Source organism: Tachysurus vachellii, chromosome 12 (assembly GCF_030014155.1).
Source record: "Tachysurus vachellii isolate PV-2020 chromosome 12, HZAU_Pvac_v1, whole genome shotgun sequence".
Classification (NCBI taxonomy): domain Eukaryota; kingdom Metazoa; phylum Chordata; class Actinopteri; order Siluriformes; family Bagridae; genus Tachysurus; species Tachysurus vachellii.
The window spans coordinates 4,934,427-4,953,181 of NC_083471.1; the positions used below are offsets into that span (position 1 = coordinate 4,934,427).

Here is an 18,755-nt window from a genome sequence, read left to right on the forward strand (position 1 = left end):
TTCGACACAGTAAACTGCAACATTTATTGCTAGTAGCCAGTTGATTATTTTTTTTTTTATTGCCTGGATAATTGTTTATTTGGTTTCAGTGTCACAAAATGTACACAAATTTATTACAAAACGGAATAAAAAAAATTTGCTTATTTTTAACGTTGTAAGATCACTTTTGTCTTAATTGGAAAAGAAAATTAATGTGGCAAAAAAACAAAAATGAGTTTAAATCGATAATGAAATGCAGCATTTATTTAAATTATAATATTTATATTTGCTTTTAAATAAAATTAGGTGCATATATAATAATCAGCATAGGCAATCCAATAATTCAATTCACTTCATTTAAATTAAAGTAAAATTACCCCAATGGTGAAGTCAGAGGTGATGGCGATGAGGAAAATCTGCCTGAGACGATATGAGGAAGAAAGCTTGAGGCTCAGAAGACACTGGAGAATATGTTTTATATGAAGTGTTTTTGTGTCAGATGATGAGTCTGTGTGTGTCTGTGTGCAGTGCGGTGAGATGGAGGATGGGAAACCGGTGTGGGCGCCTCACCCTACTGATGGGTTCCAGCTGGGTACCATCGTGGACATCGGTGCTGACAGTCTGACCATCGAACCCCTCAAGGAAAAGGGCAAGGTGAGCTTTCAACTTAAAGAACAGAGGCTTATGTGGATCCTGGAGTCTATCCCAAGGGACTCTGGGCACAAGGGTAGTGGACACCAAACTGTAAAAGGACACAGTCACACACACTTCAGACAATTATACAATATAGTTCCTGGAAGAAACCCCCAGAAGGGGGCAGGATTTGAACCCCCAACCCTGGCTTGTGTGTATTATACATTAACCATCATCACCGGCTGGTGTTATATGACCCGACTTTTCCAACGTCTCAGAGTGTTTTGTTCCTATTACGCTACAGTGACTTATTTATTAATGAGCAAAACATAATTCCTATTAGCATTTCTTTTGTTAAAAAGAAGTCAAGTTATAGTTTTGTTTTATAGACAGATAAACAAACAGACAGATCGATAGATTAATAGACAGACAGACAGATAGACAGCGACAGATAGCGAGACTGAGACATAGAAGCAGACAGACAGACAGATAGATAAATAGTCAGACATAGACATTAGACAGACAGACACATAGTCAGACAAATGGACGGACTGACAGACCTATAAATGAATAGACAGAGACAGACATATGTACAGAGACATAGACAGCCTTCTTATAATTAAAATACAGATCTATAAAAACACTGAATATTACGGCTTAAGAGTAATAAATACATTTTAAAGTAACAACTTGGATTACGTGGCGTAACCACATACTTTTGTGTCATATAAGTTGTTACCATGGAAACAGTGAAGTCAAAGTCGAACATGGATGCAAATTGTGTTAAACCTCTGACCAATCAGAAATATTTCTCGGTAGAAATATTTCAGGCTGTTAAGGTCAGAGTTTCAGCTAACATGTGGCTCTACCATACAGCGTAGTAGTGCCCTCATGACAGAGCTGGTAACGGTGTTGGCATGCAGCTGCTTGTTGGTAGAATGAGTGACTTGTGCATGTGGGAGAGAAAGAAACGTTACATCTGCCCCGTGTGACGTTAGACGGATGTGCCTGGAGTGGCTGGCTCTGATAACTGGCACAATGCGAGGTGTGTTTACAAGCTTAGAGAGTGTGCCGAGAGAGAGAGAATGAATGAGGGAGGAAACAGGGAACACGAAGGATGAAGAAAAGAAGGAAGAAAAAGAAAACAGAATAAAATACCGGACATCATGTTAGAAATGTTATTGTTTGTGTACAACAGCACTCTTCGGGGCAGCGAGGGATCTCGTGGGTCACATCAAGAGCACGTTTATCCAAGTCACGAATTTGCCCTTAATGTCTACAGTAAGATTTAAGCCAAAAATAATTATGGGAACTCGTGCTCCAGGGTTACTGCGTAACCGACACTGTTTATTGCTTGCTGCAGAGATTTGAGACATCCACAAAAGCGGTCTGGTTTTAGCTCCTCTCCCTATTAAAGCTGCGTTCATAGGTTACAGTGGTTTTATCCACAAAAGCTGCCAGCCGCTGAAGTACAGTCACTGGTGTATACTACTGATAGACAGAGATGGATAGACGGAGATGGACAGACAGACAGACGGCGATGGATAGACAGACAGGCAGACGGACAGACAGAGATGGATAGACAGACACATAGACACATAGGTAGACAGACAGACAGATAGAGAAATAGACAGAGACAGACAGACAGATACACATAGACGGATAGATTAATAGACGGACATATACACAGAAAGATATATACACAGACAGATCAGTAGATTAATAGACCGACATGCCGATAGACAGACAGAGACAGACAGACAGATAGATTGACAGACAGAAATAGATCGATAGATAGATAGATAGATAGATAGATGGATAGATAGATAGATAGATATATCTAGAAAAACACTGAGTGTTACGGATATCTAGAGTAATAAATAGATTTTTAAAAACAAGTGAAATACGACAGTGACACGTGTGGGACATAAACAGTGTGTGCAGCCGAGTGTGTAGTATTGTGTTCATCTATCACACAGAGATGAACTGTTACAGCGTTGATGTCAAAACTGACATTAGAGAAAATTAATCAAATCCCTCTGAACAAACCGAATTAAGCACAGAACTGCACTGTGGAATAAATTCACTTAATGTCAGAACTGAACCCCAGGAGTGTGAACACTGCTCTGTTTCCTGTGTTCCAGACGTTTCTCGCTCCTGTCAGTCAAGTGTTTCCAGCCGAGGACGACATCAACAAACATGTCGAGGACAACTGTAAGTGTGTCAAATCTACAGTTTAAAAAAAAATCCACTTTGTCTTCAAGAAAAGTGTCATTTATTTCTTTATTTAAGACTTGCTTTTAACATCAGACTCCCGCACAGAAAGTCAGGTCTAACTGAGGAAAAATGAAAAGACATGTCTAAGAAGTCTTAACGAGTCCCATTAGAAAGCGACAGCAGCCAAGTAATTATCTACACTTAATTGCCCCGGGTGTGAACGAGCGTCTGAATTCACTTCGAGATCCAACTCGACTCTGATCACAGTAGAGACGAACAAATTAATTTTCCTTCCCGTCCGTTCGTTTTGATCCGAGCCGCTAGATGTGATTCAGCTGTAATGACCTCTAGGTGTCAGTGTAGTCTCTGTTTTCCAAACATTCACCTATTAGACCTATTTAAATATGTTAAGCTTTAAGGATCATTAGGGACATTTTTTTTGGTTTTGATAGAGCAGGCTAGATGATGGACTTGTCCTTGACCTTGAACTTTTGGAGTCTATGAATAATATTCTTATATGGCTGCACCGTAGTTATTCAGATTTCGTCTGTTCACACGTACGCCTGAGCTTCTTTTCCTCTTTATATTTTGTAACGCAGGCTCGTTGATGTACTTGAACGAGGCTACGCTTCTGAACAACGTGCGTGTGCGCTACAGTAAAGACAAAATCTACGTAAGTACTCAGTAAATCACGTTATATTTACTTTCGTTTAACAAAGTGTATTCCTGGCCAAAAAAGAAATAACATATCTAATAAAAGTAAATACAAGGCAACCACTTCCACCGGCAGACGTTCACACCTCCTCATGAACGTATCCTTTGCTTCTTCTTATCCTTCTCTTCCAGTTATTTTGGTAAAAGTTCATCTTTATCTCATTTGTCTACAGGAGAGAAAATTCTATGTTTTTGAGGAAAAGATTTACGTCATCTATTAAACCCTCTGTATTTAGTCTGGTGAAATCTTCTCTTGGTTGTTGACTTTGACACAGATATATACGCCTTGTTCCTGAAGGATCTGGCTAACTTTTGTAAAGGTTTTTCTTCACCAGAAAAACAATTCGTCTGTCATTAACTTCAACACATTAATTACTCGGTCTTCCGAGTCTTTCGGTTTTCCTGAGCTCGTGAATGCGTACTTTCTTTTTTAACATCGTACCAAATAGTTGATTTAGCCACACTTCATTTTTTTGCTATTTTTCTGATGGGTTTGCTTCGATTTTTCATCCAACGACTGGCAAAACGCTTTAGATAGTAAGTAAGTAAGTAAGTAAGTAAGTAAAGTTTATTTATATAGCACATTTATCACAGCAGAGCTGACCAAAGTGCTGAACAAAGTCAAAAACTAAACATAAAATAAACAAAACAGATGATACATTCATTCATTCATTCATCTTCTACCGCTTATCCGACAGATGATACAATAAAACAATAGAACATAGACAAAATCCGATTAAAATGCCTGGGAATAAAAATATGTTTTGAACTTCACTTTAAAAGTTGTAGTGGAAGGTGCAAGGCGAATGTCCAGTGGAAGTTGGTTCCAGAGACGGGGGGCCGCAATAGAAAAAGCCCTATCACCCTTCGTTTTTAAGCGTGAACGAGGGACAACCAAGAGAGCTCTATCAGAAGATCTGGTGGATGAAGAAGGAATAAGATGATCTGTGAGATAAGATGGGGCTTGACCATTAAGAGCTTTAAAAACAAACAACAAGATTTTAAATTGAATTCTAAAATAGACAGTAAGCCAATGAAGAGAGGCTAAAATTGGTGTAATGTGATCTGTTTTCTTTGCCCCGGTCAAAAGTCTCGCAGCTGCATTGTGTACCATCTGTAAGCGTGCAATGGATGACTGAGGAAGACCCAAATATAATGAATTACAGTAGTCAAGGCGGGAGGTGATAAAAGCATGAATGACTTTCTCCAGGTCATTAAAAGTTAAAAAAGATTTCAGTCTCGAGATGATCCGTAACTGATAAAAACTGTTCTTGACAACTGTATTAATCTGCTTAGTTAAGCAAAGTTCAAAGTTCAGAGTCCAGAATGACACCAAGATTCCTAACCTGGGAGGAGACTGAGGGGAAATGCTTAGGGGGGCCAAAGACGATTACTTCCGTAATAGATAGATAGATTCCAAATACAACACAAATGTCACACGTCAATAAATCAAATTAACTCATTAAATATATATGTATATATTTTTTACATTTATTTTTTTTTTATATCTGCTAACTTGTTACTTAAATAATGAGGAAATAACACACACCTGGCAACCGAAGGGCTCAGCAGCTAATCTTCCAAATGCTGAATACTAAACAAAAATGCTGTTACCTAATTTTTATTTTTTTTTTTTTTTGGGGGGGGGGGAGCTGTGTCTACACTTTGAAATGATATTTTAGTTCCCTTTTACACTTGTGTTTACTGATCAAACAAACAAATAAATGAATAACCACAGATTCCCATTATTCATGTGCTATCTAGTGGCTAAAATGGGTCATTGCAATACATTTGCACTTCCATTAACACTTTTACATTTACAGCATTAGGATCAGATTTCCATAAAATGTTTTACAGAATGATGTAGTAAACGTTACCGTAAAACCTTTATTGAATTTAATCTGTTTCAGCTGTAATTTCATTGAGCCTTCTGAAAATATAGAAAAAAAGGGCCTAAAGGACATAAAACGAGCCTCTATAAAAAAAGAATAAACAAAATATTGTTCGAACGATTTGCTGTAAAACCGCTGTCCTGTGGAAAAAAAAAAAAAAAAAAAAAAAAATATATATATATATATATATATATATATATATATATATATATGCATCTATATATATATATATATATATATATATGCATCTAACTTTGCATTAGATATGTAAGAACACAATATATATATATATATATATATATATATATATATATATATATATATATATATATATATTGTGTTCTTACATATCTAATGCAAAGTATTTACAGTAGTGTGCAAAAGTTTGTGCACTCTCCCCAGCCAAATGATATATTTTGTTGACATTTGAAAGTGTAACATTTATTTATTTATTTATTTGTTTAATTAATTTATAATTTATTTAGATATTTTTAAATGTAATTTAATTTAGTTTAATTAATTATTGGAGTGTAATTAATTAATTAATTAAGTTCTTTTGCCACTAAGTGTGTATATTCACTTGTGTAACTAATAACTGGATGTTTCTCTTATTTTAAGTCCCATTTTAACTTTCTCTTATTTCACTCTTTGTCATAGACGTATGTAGCCAACATCCTGATCGCGGTGAATCCTTACTATGACATCCCCAAGCTCTATTCTCCTGAAACCATCAAGCAGTACCAGGGCCGATCTCTGGGGACGCTCCCGCCTCACGTGTACGCCATCGGTGAGTGTAGGGGCACAAACACCAACCCCAGACTGTACAGACCTTCCGTATACTTGGGTATAGAAGGTGTTACAGAAAAGCATCTGAAATTAAAACTAGAGAAAAATCAGAGAAATTCTACATAGTATTAGTGCATTATATAGTAAATATTTTAATAGAATGTGAGGAATGAAAGAATAAGATACTAAGATATTTGTTCCTATAACAGTATTTCCTGAAGGTTGTTTTTTTTTTCCTCTAATGCCACAGACCTTTGATACGTTTCCGGTTATTAAAGAATGAAACTTGATCCATTTTTTACTAAGTTTCTGATCAACATTAAATATTCATCTTTAATCTGTTTATCATATATTTATATTACGTTCTTATTCAACAGACAGAACTATTTTCCAAGCTGCTCTTGACCAATCAGAGTGGAGAACATGATCAGTGTTGTTTCATAATCTGTGTAATGAAAAGGTTTGTTTTCCTCGCCGTTTGTGAGGATCTGTAACGAGTAAATAATTAATAAAAGACCTATTTTAGAAGAACTGAAACTTTTTTCTCTTCGTGTCTTGAATGGTCAGCGGATAAAGCCTACCGTGACATGAAGGTGCTGAAGATGAGTCAGTCCATCATCGTCTCTGGTGAATCAGGTGCCGGAAAAACCGAAAACACAAAGTTTGTACTTCGGTAAGGAGATAATTACACTTCTATTGTAATTACAGAGCTATAAATCCGATCTGTACGTTGTTTTCCGTGTTTATTTATTCACTTATTTCTTTAGACAGGATGGCATGTTTCCATTTTGTTTGACTAAATGATTTGTGTTATATTTGACGATACTCGTTCTTCTGTTTATGTCTGTCATGTTCGGGCTTTTTTAGGTATTTAACAACATCTTACGGGACGGGTCAAGACATCGATGAGAGGATAGTCGAAGGTACGGGTTTGACGTGTATTAAGAGAATTAAAAGGCAGCGATTGAAATGAATCGGTTCGTCGATTCATTGATTCGATTCAACTACTTACGTGAAAAAAATTAATCTTATTTTTTTAACTGATGTGTAAGTAGGCAAGTGAGGTTGGGATGTCCGTAACTTAAAGGTTTCCTACATTATTATTATTATTATTATTATTATTATTATTATTATTATTATTATACAGTGGTAGGTTACAGTGTCAGAAATATTTTTAGGTGAAATATGGTAGAATAAATATATTAAATTAAATATAAATTAAATATAAAATATAAATATTTTAAATACATTATAATTTAAATATAATGCTCCATTAATTATAATTAATATTAATATAATTATAATTAATGTTCTATAAAGTATACATACTAGAAGTTTCTCTATCTCTCTGTTCTGCTGTTCTTTTGCACCGTCTCATGTAAATTTATTATGCAGTGATATTATGTGCCTGTGCGTGTGTGTGTTTGTGTTTGTGTGTTTGTGTTTGTGACCTTTCCTTTGCTCTCTGCAGCAAATCCTCTGTTGGAGGCTTTTGGAAACGCTAAAACAGTCCGCAACAACAACAGCAGCCGCTTTGGCAAGTTTGTGGAGATTCATTTTAATGGAAAGGTCAGTATGTGTACTCTGTACTGCTCCATTTCTTCAATCACTCATTCACACAATAACTCATTCACTCATACACACACTCACTTATCCACTTATTCATACATGCATTCACACACTTACTCACTTACTTGTTTTACTCACTCACAAACACACACACTGACTTAGCCATACATTCATTCACTTACTCACTTATCTATTCATTCACTCACACATAGACTCATTCATTCATTCATTCATTCATTCATTCATGCATTCACTCACACACACTCACACACACACACTCACTTATCCATTGATTCAGTCACTTACTCCCTCACTCTCTCTCTCACACACACACACACACACTCACTTATTCATTCATTCATTAATTCACTCAATTAATCACTCATTCACTCACACACACACTTATCCACTCACTCACTCACTCACCCACACACACACGCACTCACTTATCCATCCATTCATTCACTTACTCACTCATCCATTCATTCACTCACACACACACTCACTCATTCATTTATGAAGGATTATTATTTCCCCTAAATGTAGCATGTTTTATTTCCAAAAAAAAGTCCAAAAATGTGCATCTCAAATCTGTTGTGGTCAGACGACCCACTGGATGTTGCTGATACATTGTTGTGTGTCTGTAAGATTTGTGTCTGTCAGACATTTAGGCTGTATATTGTACCTTGCACTAATCTTCCACTATGTCAGTACATTTGGGTGAATAAAATGTTGTGATTCTGTTATGTGGCTTGTAGAACACGGTGGTCGGGGGGTTCGTGTCTCACTATCTGCTGGAGAAATCACGTATCTGCACACAGGGACAGGAGGAGAGGAACTACCATGTCTTCTACAGGCTGTGTGCTGGAGCACCAGAGGACATCCGTGAGAAGTTCCACCTGTCCTCTCCAAACTGCTTTAGGGTGAGTAGAGTGGAAGAACAGACCAGTGTGTACTACTGCTGCTACTACTGCTACCATTACTACTAATACTACTACTAACACTTTTAATTCTATTACTTACAAATACTGCAACTGTTACTTCTACTTCTAAAACTACTACTATCACTTTTACTATTACTAACTAATACTTCTACTACTAATACTACTACTAACACTCTTAGTACTACTATTACTAATACTTCTACTGTTATTACTACTACTACTAATAATAATACTACTAACATTTTTACTACTACTATTACTAACTAATACTTCTACTGTTAATACTACTACTACTAATACTACTACTAACATTTTTACAACTACTATTACTAACTAATACTTCTACTGTTAATACTACTACTAACATTTTTACTACTACTATTACTAACTAATACTTCTACTGTTATTACTACTACTACTAATAATAATAATAATACTAACATTTTTACAACTACTATTACTAACTAATACTTCTACTGTTATTACTACTACTACTACTAATAATAATAATACTACTAACATTTTTACTACTACTATTACTAATACTTCTACTGTTATTACTACTACTAATACTACTACTAACATTTTTACTACTACTATTACTAACTAATACTTCTACTGTTACTACTACTACTACTAACATTTTTACTACTACTATTACTAACTAATGCTTCTACTTCTACTACTAACCCTCTTATTTTTTACTATTATTACTAACTAATACTACTACTGTTACTTCTACTACTAATACTACTAACAGTCTTACTTTTACAATTATTAACTAATTAATTATTACTAACTAATACTACTACCGTTGCTTGTACTCTCACATCTAATATAACAGCTAATTCTATTACTGCTTCTGCAACCACTATTACTACTTATACTTCTATTAATAATTCTATTACTGCTGCTACTACTATAATTCTTGGTACTGTTATTACTAGTACTTCTACTACTTCTACTACTACTGCTACCACATTTACTACTATTAGTCTGACTACTAATACTACTATTGTCTCTACTAGTACTAATGCTTCTATTACTACTTAGCTTACTAATCCTTCTCTTATTATTACTGCTGTTGCTGCTGTTAATACATGTTCTATTACTAGTCCTACTACTGCTGCTACTATTACTACTAACTGCTCTTACTACACTTAATATTAATACTAATAACATTATATATTAATTCTAAAGGTTCTAGTAATTCTATTAATACTTCTAACATCTCTATCCATATGAATGATCAATTCAGGTAATAAGTTAATACTATTAATGTTGAAAGTACTACTGTTAGTTTATATGGATACTAATAACGTTAAAACTAATATGTTTTTTTTTAATTAATAGTAAATAATGCTAATATTTATACTCTGCATTTTGATGCTAATGCTAGCTAGTAGTACATAACAATGCGTAACATACCATGAGGAAAATGGGGAAAATTAAAAAGAAATTAAATGAAATAAGCTTATATAAATAACCAGGTCAATCTCAACCAGTGAGTTCCAGATATTTAATCCAGTGAATTTGATTTGGACCACAATGTGTAGAAGACATGCAAAGAATTAAAGCCAAACATTCACGGTCCTATCAGTGATTTCAACCAGTATCTCATCACCTCCTGTTCAGAAGAGCTCCATGATGAGTTAGCTTTTCTGTATGCTTTGTTTTGACGTAAGCACTAGATGGCAGAGTTGTCCAAGTCTAGAAACTTCAGCCTACTTCTAAAGACAAATTCCACTAAGCGCTCATTAAATACACCGCTGTGTACATTTCCTGTCTGTCTTCATGATCTGTTAGTCCAGACCTCACATGATTAGACTTCATTTCATTTTGTGGTTTCAGAATAATGAGATATCGAGTTCATCTGAACTTTGGTGTGCTTGCTTTATAGCATGGGAGCTAAAAAAAAAAAACTGGGAGAGCAAAAGCTCTTTTGATAATCCGTGGACCTACGAACGCCTTATATGGAGATAAGACTCTTTGAAATGAGAAGAGGGCCACTTGACTCCGAAGAAATGAGGGATTAGCTCAGATCAGCGTGTGAATCTGTCACTTAGACAACACTTAAACCCCACTCACTTATTCATGGGAGCGTATGAAATGCATGCCTAGGAAATACTAGGGTGCATAATTGTGTAGCCTGAAAGTCTGAGGGGTTTTTCCTTTATTAATGTTGCAAACAAGTAAAAACTCATATCTGGCCAAATTGCTGACAATTACATATTATTGTTTTTTTTACATGTTAATGTTAGTTACAAAATATTCCCCAAGTGGTCAGCGCATGTATATTGTGCACAGTGTATATTTCAGTAACAACTTCCTTTTCATTCATTCATTCATCTTCTACCGCTTATCCGAACTATCTCGGTCACGGGGAGCCTGTGCCTATCTCAGGCATCATTGGGCATCAAGGCACGACTTCCTTTTTTATTTGTTATTACTCTTATTATGTCTGTTTTTACTCCCTATTTATACTAAAACCGCTATTAATACTACTTCTAATACACTTACTAGTCAGATTACTATTAATGTTGACATAAAACTACTTCTACTCCATATGCTCTTGCTGATACTACTTCTACTACTACTGCATTTTAACAAGGCATTAAAATGAATTGATTTTCATTTTTCAGCCCTTATACTATAGAGTATGTTAATTATCCGCATAATAAATGATAGCGTGCAGATAGCGTGTAAATGTTTCTAAAAAAAAAAAAAATGCCCTTTAAAACATTTTGCACTTAGATTGAGTGAAAGTTTGTTCGTAGCATCGCTGTTTCAAAAATTTTGTCAAGAAACGTTAATAAACTTTACTGAGATCGTGAGAAAGGGGGTGGGGCTTCCTGAAAGTTAACCATATGAACTATCAGTCATACTAGATGTCGATTGGTTTACCTGCCTTATGGTATTACAAGCTTTTTTGTTCACTTTCCAGTGTGCTCTAAAATTAAAAATGCGGAGCTCATACACAAAATACACATAAGGTTGTTTCTCTGACACAGTCACTGCATTTTTTTTTTTTTTAAACAGTACGAGTTATAATCTCGACCATCACCTGCGACCCATCGTCACTTCCTTATTGCTTTTTTTAATCTTTTCGCTTTACTTACATAATGATAATTCGATTAAAAGTTGCCTTTGTTTGTACAGATGAGGCTTTTCATGTCTGTCTATCCATCAGATCCTCCTCTTTCTTCTTTCTGTTACTCTTTCTGAATGCCTGTCAATCATCCCTCACTTCACACACCCTCTCTGTCACCTTGGACCTTCTAACCCCATTCATCATTCATTCGGTGACAGCATCTGCACAGCCTTTCATGTTTCTTTCTTATTAAATGGATAGAATAAAGAGCTTTCTTTGCTGAACATCGATATTGCATTAAACAGATTACAGAACAGTTGGAAGGCTGCGGAAGCTCGGGTCAGTCGAAACACGACACCTTACCGTTCGTCGTTTATTTCGATGACTGCTTTATCTACCTTGCAGTGTTTTTCTACGTTTTTTTAAATACGTAACCATTCAGGATGTGATTTAGCTGCCTGAGCTGTGATATGCTAATATTTGGAAAGAAATATTACTGAGAATGCAATAAAGTTTATGGTGAAAAAGACGCATTTAAATGTATTTAAAGTCAACTTAATAAATATGTCAAATGCAATCCCCATGGCGATCTGTTAAAGAGCAAAGAATTTGTGTGAATTTATTTATTTTTGTTTTTTGTTTGATAAACTGCTTCTAAAGTAATGACTATGAGCTTTTAATGAACGCGAGGTTCTAAGATTTTAAACACCTCCACATTCTGGCACGTCCCCAAATCACCAAAAAACAAGGTCAAAACACACATCAACACAGTGCCGAGCCTGTTTATTTACTTTAATGGTCTTATCTACAAAAAAGCTTGAGGAAAAACATCCAGAGAAGTCATGTACCCAGAGCTAGATCATGCACTTCCTCTGCATTCGCTTATTTGACATCAGTATTATCTTAAATGTTTGATCTCAAAATGTTGACTCAAGCGCTTCGCTGATGATCTCAGCATTATGATATTATCTCAGAATACTCACTAAAGGTCTTCACTAATTATCTCACTAATTTTGAACATTATCTCACTTAGTGTTGACTCATCAGCTGTTGCACAAGATTTTCACTCTATTTACTTAAAGCACTTTTTATGCACAAGCAGGGTTCCCACGCGTCCTGGAAAACCTGGAAATCCTGGAAAATTAATGACCAATGTTCCAGTCCTGGAAAACACATGGAAAATGAGAGAAAACATAAATTGTCCTGGAAAATTATTATTTTTAAATGTTCTTGATCATTTAAAGAACAGTTTACAACTGGTCGAAACGATTAACGTTAGTAACAGAAAGCGCTCTGTTCAGGGACGCTGAGTTTTGACGGGGTTTTTTTTATGCTGTTTAATCTCGCTGTGACGGATGACGCTGTCTTGTGTTGGCGGTTTCAGGTGCTAGGAATGGTTTAAGTGCTCGAATGTTTTCAGCAAATGCTGACGGGTAAGCAGGTTATATTAACCTTGTTAATCTGAATATCATGTGCGAGGGGAATGCACAGCAAACTAAAGCATGCATGACGGCATTGGTCTGAGAAAGGAAAGGGTATTAATATGTGCGGTCTTTTTATTTTATAAATGTTGATATTTCATTCACATGACAAATTGTCTTTAAAAGTATAGTTAAGTAATAGCCATGAAGTGTATGTTGTTTTTAAGACTTCTGGAGAGAAGAACATATTACTTTAGGCCGTGAATCTGTGAGCCTTGTCTTTTTTTGCTAAATTTGAAATGTCCTGAAAAAGTCCTGGAAAATGATCTCTGAAAAAGAGTGGGAACCCTGACATGATAATAAGAACTTTACTTATAATCTCAAACCTTTGACTTATTACCTCATATTTCTTACAAATTATCTAAATTAAATTTGATTAAGTTAAGTCACCTTTTTTAGTTCCTGTGTTTCATTCTGTCTTTGTTTTGCAACTGTTGGTGTCATTCTGTCTGTTATATCATTTTCTAGTGTCTGACTTTTTCTAGCGTCTTGCTTTTAGAGTTTATGTTTAGCTACTTCGGTTTTTGTATCGCGGTTCTATTTGCCTTCATTTACATTTACGTCATTTAGCAGACACCCTTATCCAGAGTGACTTACAACTGTGCAACTGAGGGTTAAGGGCCTTGCTCAGGGGCCCAGCAGTGGCAGCTTGTTGGACCTGGGGTTTGAACCCATGACCTTCCAATCAGTAGCCCAACACCTTAACCACTGAGCTACCACATCCCACATTCATTAACGTAATACCAAAATAAATATTTATTATGTTTAAGTGAGAAAATTGGCTAAGTAAGTCTGAGATAATAAATGAAATTTCAAAATGAGATAATCTAAAAATCTTTAGTCCAAATTTTGAGATAATGTGAAAATTAAAATAGGTCAAAACCTCATACTGCGATAATAAGTGAAGACTTCAAAATGAAATTTTGAGATAATGTCAAAATTTTGAGATAAGCTAAGCATTCAAGCTGAAAAGTTGAGATAATATAAAGATTTTGAGATAATTGAAGTGTGAAGACTATTGACATTGTACTGCTACCATGAAAAAAAAAGTGTTCTGCACATTTCTTTTTTGAAAATGAAATAATGAGCTTCTGTAGCTTCCAGGAATATTCATTTTGAGATTCTCTGTGTTTTTCCTATTAAAATGTAAAACATGTTCATTTAGTATTCATATCGATTTTTTCCCCCCGTTACATCTTGTATTACATTGTATTTGATGTTTTTTTTTTTTGTTGTTGTTTTTTTTAGTACCTAAACCGAGGGTGTACACGCTACTTCGCTACAAAGGACACGGACCAGAAGGTCCTCCAGAACCGCAAGAGCCCTGAGGTAAAGCGTTTATGTTCAAGTCTCATTACTGAAGTGTTGCCCTTCGACTTGTTAGGATGTCTTTAATCAAAAAAAATAAATAAATAAATAAATTCCATCCTTGACTTGATCTCTGAGCCGCCTCAGGCTAATTGAGTAGGATGTTTGCCAAGGAACCCCTGCGAGGTATTGATGATGGAACAGACAGACGTGACTTAAATGCTCTCGGCAACGAGCGAAGTTTATTCTTATAATAATTAATTCCGAACGAGTCTGTAGTAACCGTTCCACTCTGTAACAGCCCTGCAGGGACAGCCAAATTAATAATTATTGTTTACAAGTTAAAGCCCTTACAAGACTCCGTTTGTGTTCTTAGCCTCCAGGAATAGAAATGATTAATTCGTTTATAGAATTCCATGAAGGCGACACAGTCCAAGAAATCATCTTGAGAAATGTTTTTTTTTAATTAATTATCCACTGTATGTGCGTTTGAGGTCTCTTTCATGTCAAGGGAGATCTTGTAAAGTATCTCTGAAGAATATTGTTTGTTTTAAGCAAAACTCATTCAATGCTTTTATTTTCAAATATCCCTGTTGCTCTTTGTTGTTTAGTGTCAACTGATGTCACGTGACCAAAAAGAATAAAAGCAGAAAGAAAGACGGTCAGGTTTTGTTGTTTAGTTCTTAAAAACAAAAGAGCATGAGCGACTTTTCTCGCACCGATTTCATTTAAGAGAAAACCACTAGGAGCAGAGGAGACGTCGACGCAAGCGCTGGATATATTGTTTGATAAAAGGATCGGCTCAGAAAGTTAGAGATCTACGGGATGACGAACACGATGAGATGTTTATTAGCCGTTGAAAGTCGATGCTTTGTGAGCTGGTCTGTTTGAGGAGAGTCGGACAGACTTAAGATTTAAAGCTATGCTGCATCGCTGTCTGTCTGTAGAGATGAGGCAAGTGGCGAAATCCCATTGCACTGCTATCAGCTATTTTTTCTAAGGGTGTGCACGTGAATTTGACCAATTGTGTTCTTTTATCCATGTGGCAAATGTTAAATGTTAAAAAGAGTTACTTTTTTGCTCAATAAAACGGCTGACATTTATTTTATTTATTTGGATATTATCTCATTAAGTCTTTTTGAAGTTTTCACTTATCTCAAATTTTTTTTTTACATTATCTCAATATTTTAATTTGAAGTCTATTATCCAATAAATGAGATATTGTCTTAAAATGTCAGTTTAAAGTCTATTATTATCTCTGAATTTTGACATTTATCTCAGTATTTCCAAAAAATGAGATATTACTGTATCTCAAAATGTCAGTTTGAAGTCTAATTTGAAGTTTATTTACCTGCTTTTAAGGCATATAAAGGGGGAAATGGCATTATCACATGGTACTTACAAGGCACCATGTATGGTGCAGTGGGATATTCAAAAGCACATACAGTATGGTCTTGGTGTTCAGGCGTTCACAAACCAGACACATATGAGTAAAAACCACTAGCAAAACCCTCTGAATCCTTTTCTGAATTTGCTTGAATTTGCTGGATTCCCGCCTCCACCTTGTGTGTGTGGAGTTTGCATGTTCTCCCCGTGCCTCGGGGGTTTCCTCCGGGTACTCCGGTTTCCTCCCCCGGTCCAAAGACATGCATGGTAGGTTGATTGGCATCTCTGGAAATTGTCCCTAGTGTGTGATTGCGTGAGTGAATGAATGAGTGTGTGTGTGTGCCCTGCGATGGGTTGGCACTCCGTCCAGGGTGTATCCTGCCTTGATGCCCAATGACGCCTGAGATAGGCACAGGCTCCCCGTGACCCGAGGTAGTTCGGATAAGCGGTAGAAGATGAGTGAATGAATGAATGAATGAAATGAACGAATGGATGAGAGTCTGCCAGTGTGGATGCATGGAGCACTATTAATAACCCAGGATTGAACCAGAGTTGTAACAATCCCCTGTAGTGAATTATGTATGATTAGCTCCTTGCTTTGTTTATGCTCATTAACACTGAAGCAGCCTCCTTTGTACTCGCTCCCTAATCATATCAAACATCTGCTTGTGATGTTAATCTCATTTGAACACGTCTTTTTGTGCTGATTTTCCTATACATCGCGGGACAAGAAAGCGATTATGAGTAAACAATCATTCCGCTGGTACAATCCGTGCTTCTCGAGACCTCGATCCTTTATGTATTCTTGCGCTGGGTGATGGGACCTGTCCCAATCAGCGTAACAGCCTTGTTGTCCCTTTGCCCTCATACACGTCAAGACTTAAAGAATACGCTTGACTTCATGAGCCGTTCTATTATACGTCCCATGTTGATAAGTTCACATGTAATTGGATGTTGTCTGCTTTTGTTCTGTCAGCTGAGAAAATGGGATTTCCTGAATGATTTGGGCCGTCGTCTGTCATTAATCTGTAGAACCCGATGTTTGTTTGGCCCGGAGTGGTGAAAAGCCCATTGTAAAAGAATGCTGTGGTTCAATTTACTTGGGCTATTTCTTAGTAAATATTCAAGATGAAATTCAACATTCCTTTTTTCCCCTCCATTTGATTTTCTTTAACCCTGAAGTTACTGCTTGAGGGCAACTCCATAGTAACATTGACACAAATCAATTTTAGGTCATTCCTATCCTGTTAACTTTTGATCCTGGCATATCATGGGTTTATTGATTATTAGTGCAAAGCTCTTCCATTTGTCAATTCCTGTAAAGGAAGGAACTTAACGTTTTTGCACACAAATCTTTTAATATAGAATTTTGAGTGAAACATTACACTGATGTTGTGTTGCTACAGTATCATGCCATGCCAGATATCATGCCATGCCAACTAGTTTGCTGTTTTCCTGTACTTTTGGACTTACTCCTGCCTTTCCACAGATCCTCATGCATGTTTTTGCGGGTGTGGTTAAGGGAAATCGGAACGAGGCGAGGTGCCACACTGGGCCCTTGAGCAAAACTGATAATTCTTCCTGTTGTATCCTGTCTCAGTAATCTCTTTGGGTAGAAAAAAATCAGCCAAATGATCTTGTTTTAATAACTCTAGCAATGTATTGTCTACAGCGTACACTTGAAATTGCATTATCTAGTAAATAAAACAAGCAAGAAGTAAAAACACTCTAAAACTTTTACCAGTGCATTTCTGGTGAACAGGATGATAAGATGTACACAAACTGAGTAACAATCGAATTCACCGTATGTCTCCCAACCTAGACTATTTGAATATGATATTATTATACATTTATAGTTATTAAAGTTAGACAAATATAAACAAGCCTCCTGGTAGTCCAGATGCAGGATCCCATGCTCTCTTTGCCGTGGCCCAGGTTTGATTCCCAGGCAGGGAGCTTACCCAGCCACTGAAGATCTAATTCTCAGTGCCAGTCCCAAGCCCGGATGAAATGGGAGGGTTGCACCAGGAGGGGCATCCGGTGTAAAACCTGTGCCAAATCTAATATGTTCCACCTACCTAATATGATCCACTGTGGCGGCCCTGAACATAGAGCAGCTGAAAGAATGTTCAAAGTAAAGGTTACATCACTTCTAACAATTGAAGGGTACTGATTAGAAGGGCAGCTTGCTTACAATTACAGATTGTTACAATTAAAGCTTGTTACTTACGAAACAGTGACTCATTCCCGAACAGCTTAATTCATCCACAATTCTGTCTAGATTCCTGTGAAAGTTTAAGCAACAAGCCCCAAGATTTTTCCTTACCATGAAAGCTTCTTTTTCTTGAGATTCTCTCAAGTTTTGATCTGGAATTATTCTATTTGTTGTCAGCATTTTAAGTTGTTTAGAAAAAGCCTTTCTCTAACTTGACTTTTTACTCCGGCGGCTCCTTATAGCACCTGAAATCAGGCCCTCTGAAGGACCCGCTGTTGGATGACCGTGGTGATTACAACCGCATGGAAGTGGCCATGAAGAAGATCGGCCTGGACGACGCTGAGAAGCTGGATATGTTCAGGGTGGTGGCTGGAGTCCTTCACCTCGGTAACGTCGGCTTTGAGGAAACGGGCAGCACTTCAGGTAAGATCTTAGTCTCTGGAGTGGGGGTGACAGAGTTGACGTATCATATCACGATCAGTATTCTCACCTGACATCCCTACTGTATATGTCATCCTTTTATAGTATATGTAGTATATG

General features: G+C 36.4%; 1 protein-coding gene across 3 annotated transcripts in view; it reads left to right on the plus strand.

Annotated features, from left to right (window-relative positions):
• The window catches only part of myo6a (myosin VIa), a 90,458-nt gene that overhangs the window by 17,830 nt on the left and 53,873 nt on the right, over positions 1 to 18,755 (plus strand). For all 3 annotated transcript variants that reach the window (XM_060882616.1, XM_060882618.1, XM_060882617.1), the window contains exons 2-11: positions 508 to 633; positions 2,757 to 2,826; positions 3,429 to 3,502; positions 6,093 to 6,222; positions 6,789 to 6,894; positions 7,089 to 7,144; positions 7,693 to 7,790; positions 8,549 to 8,713; positions 14,555 to 14,635; positions 18,458 to 18,638. In XM_060882616.1, the coding sequence (XP_060738599.1) occupies positions 517 to 633; positions 2,757 to 2,826; positions 3,429 to 3,502; positions 6,093 to 6,222; positions 6,789 to 6,894; positions 7,089 to 7,144; positions 7,693 to 7,790; positions 8,549 to 8,713; positions 14,555 to 14,635; positions 18,458 to 18,638 (1,078 nt within the window). In that variant the 5' untranslated portion in view covers positions 508 to 516. The remainder of the gene's footprint in view (positions 1 to 507; positions 634 to 2,756; positions 2,827 to 3,428; positions 3,503 to 6,092; positions 6,223 to 6,788; positions 6,895 to 7,088; positions 7,145 to 7,692; positions 7,791 to 8,548; positions 8,714 to 14,554; positions 14,636 to 18,457; positions 18,639 to 18,755) is intronic.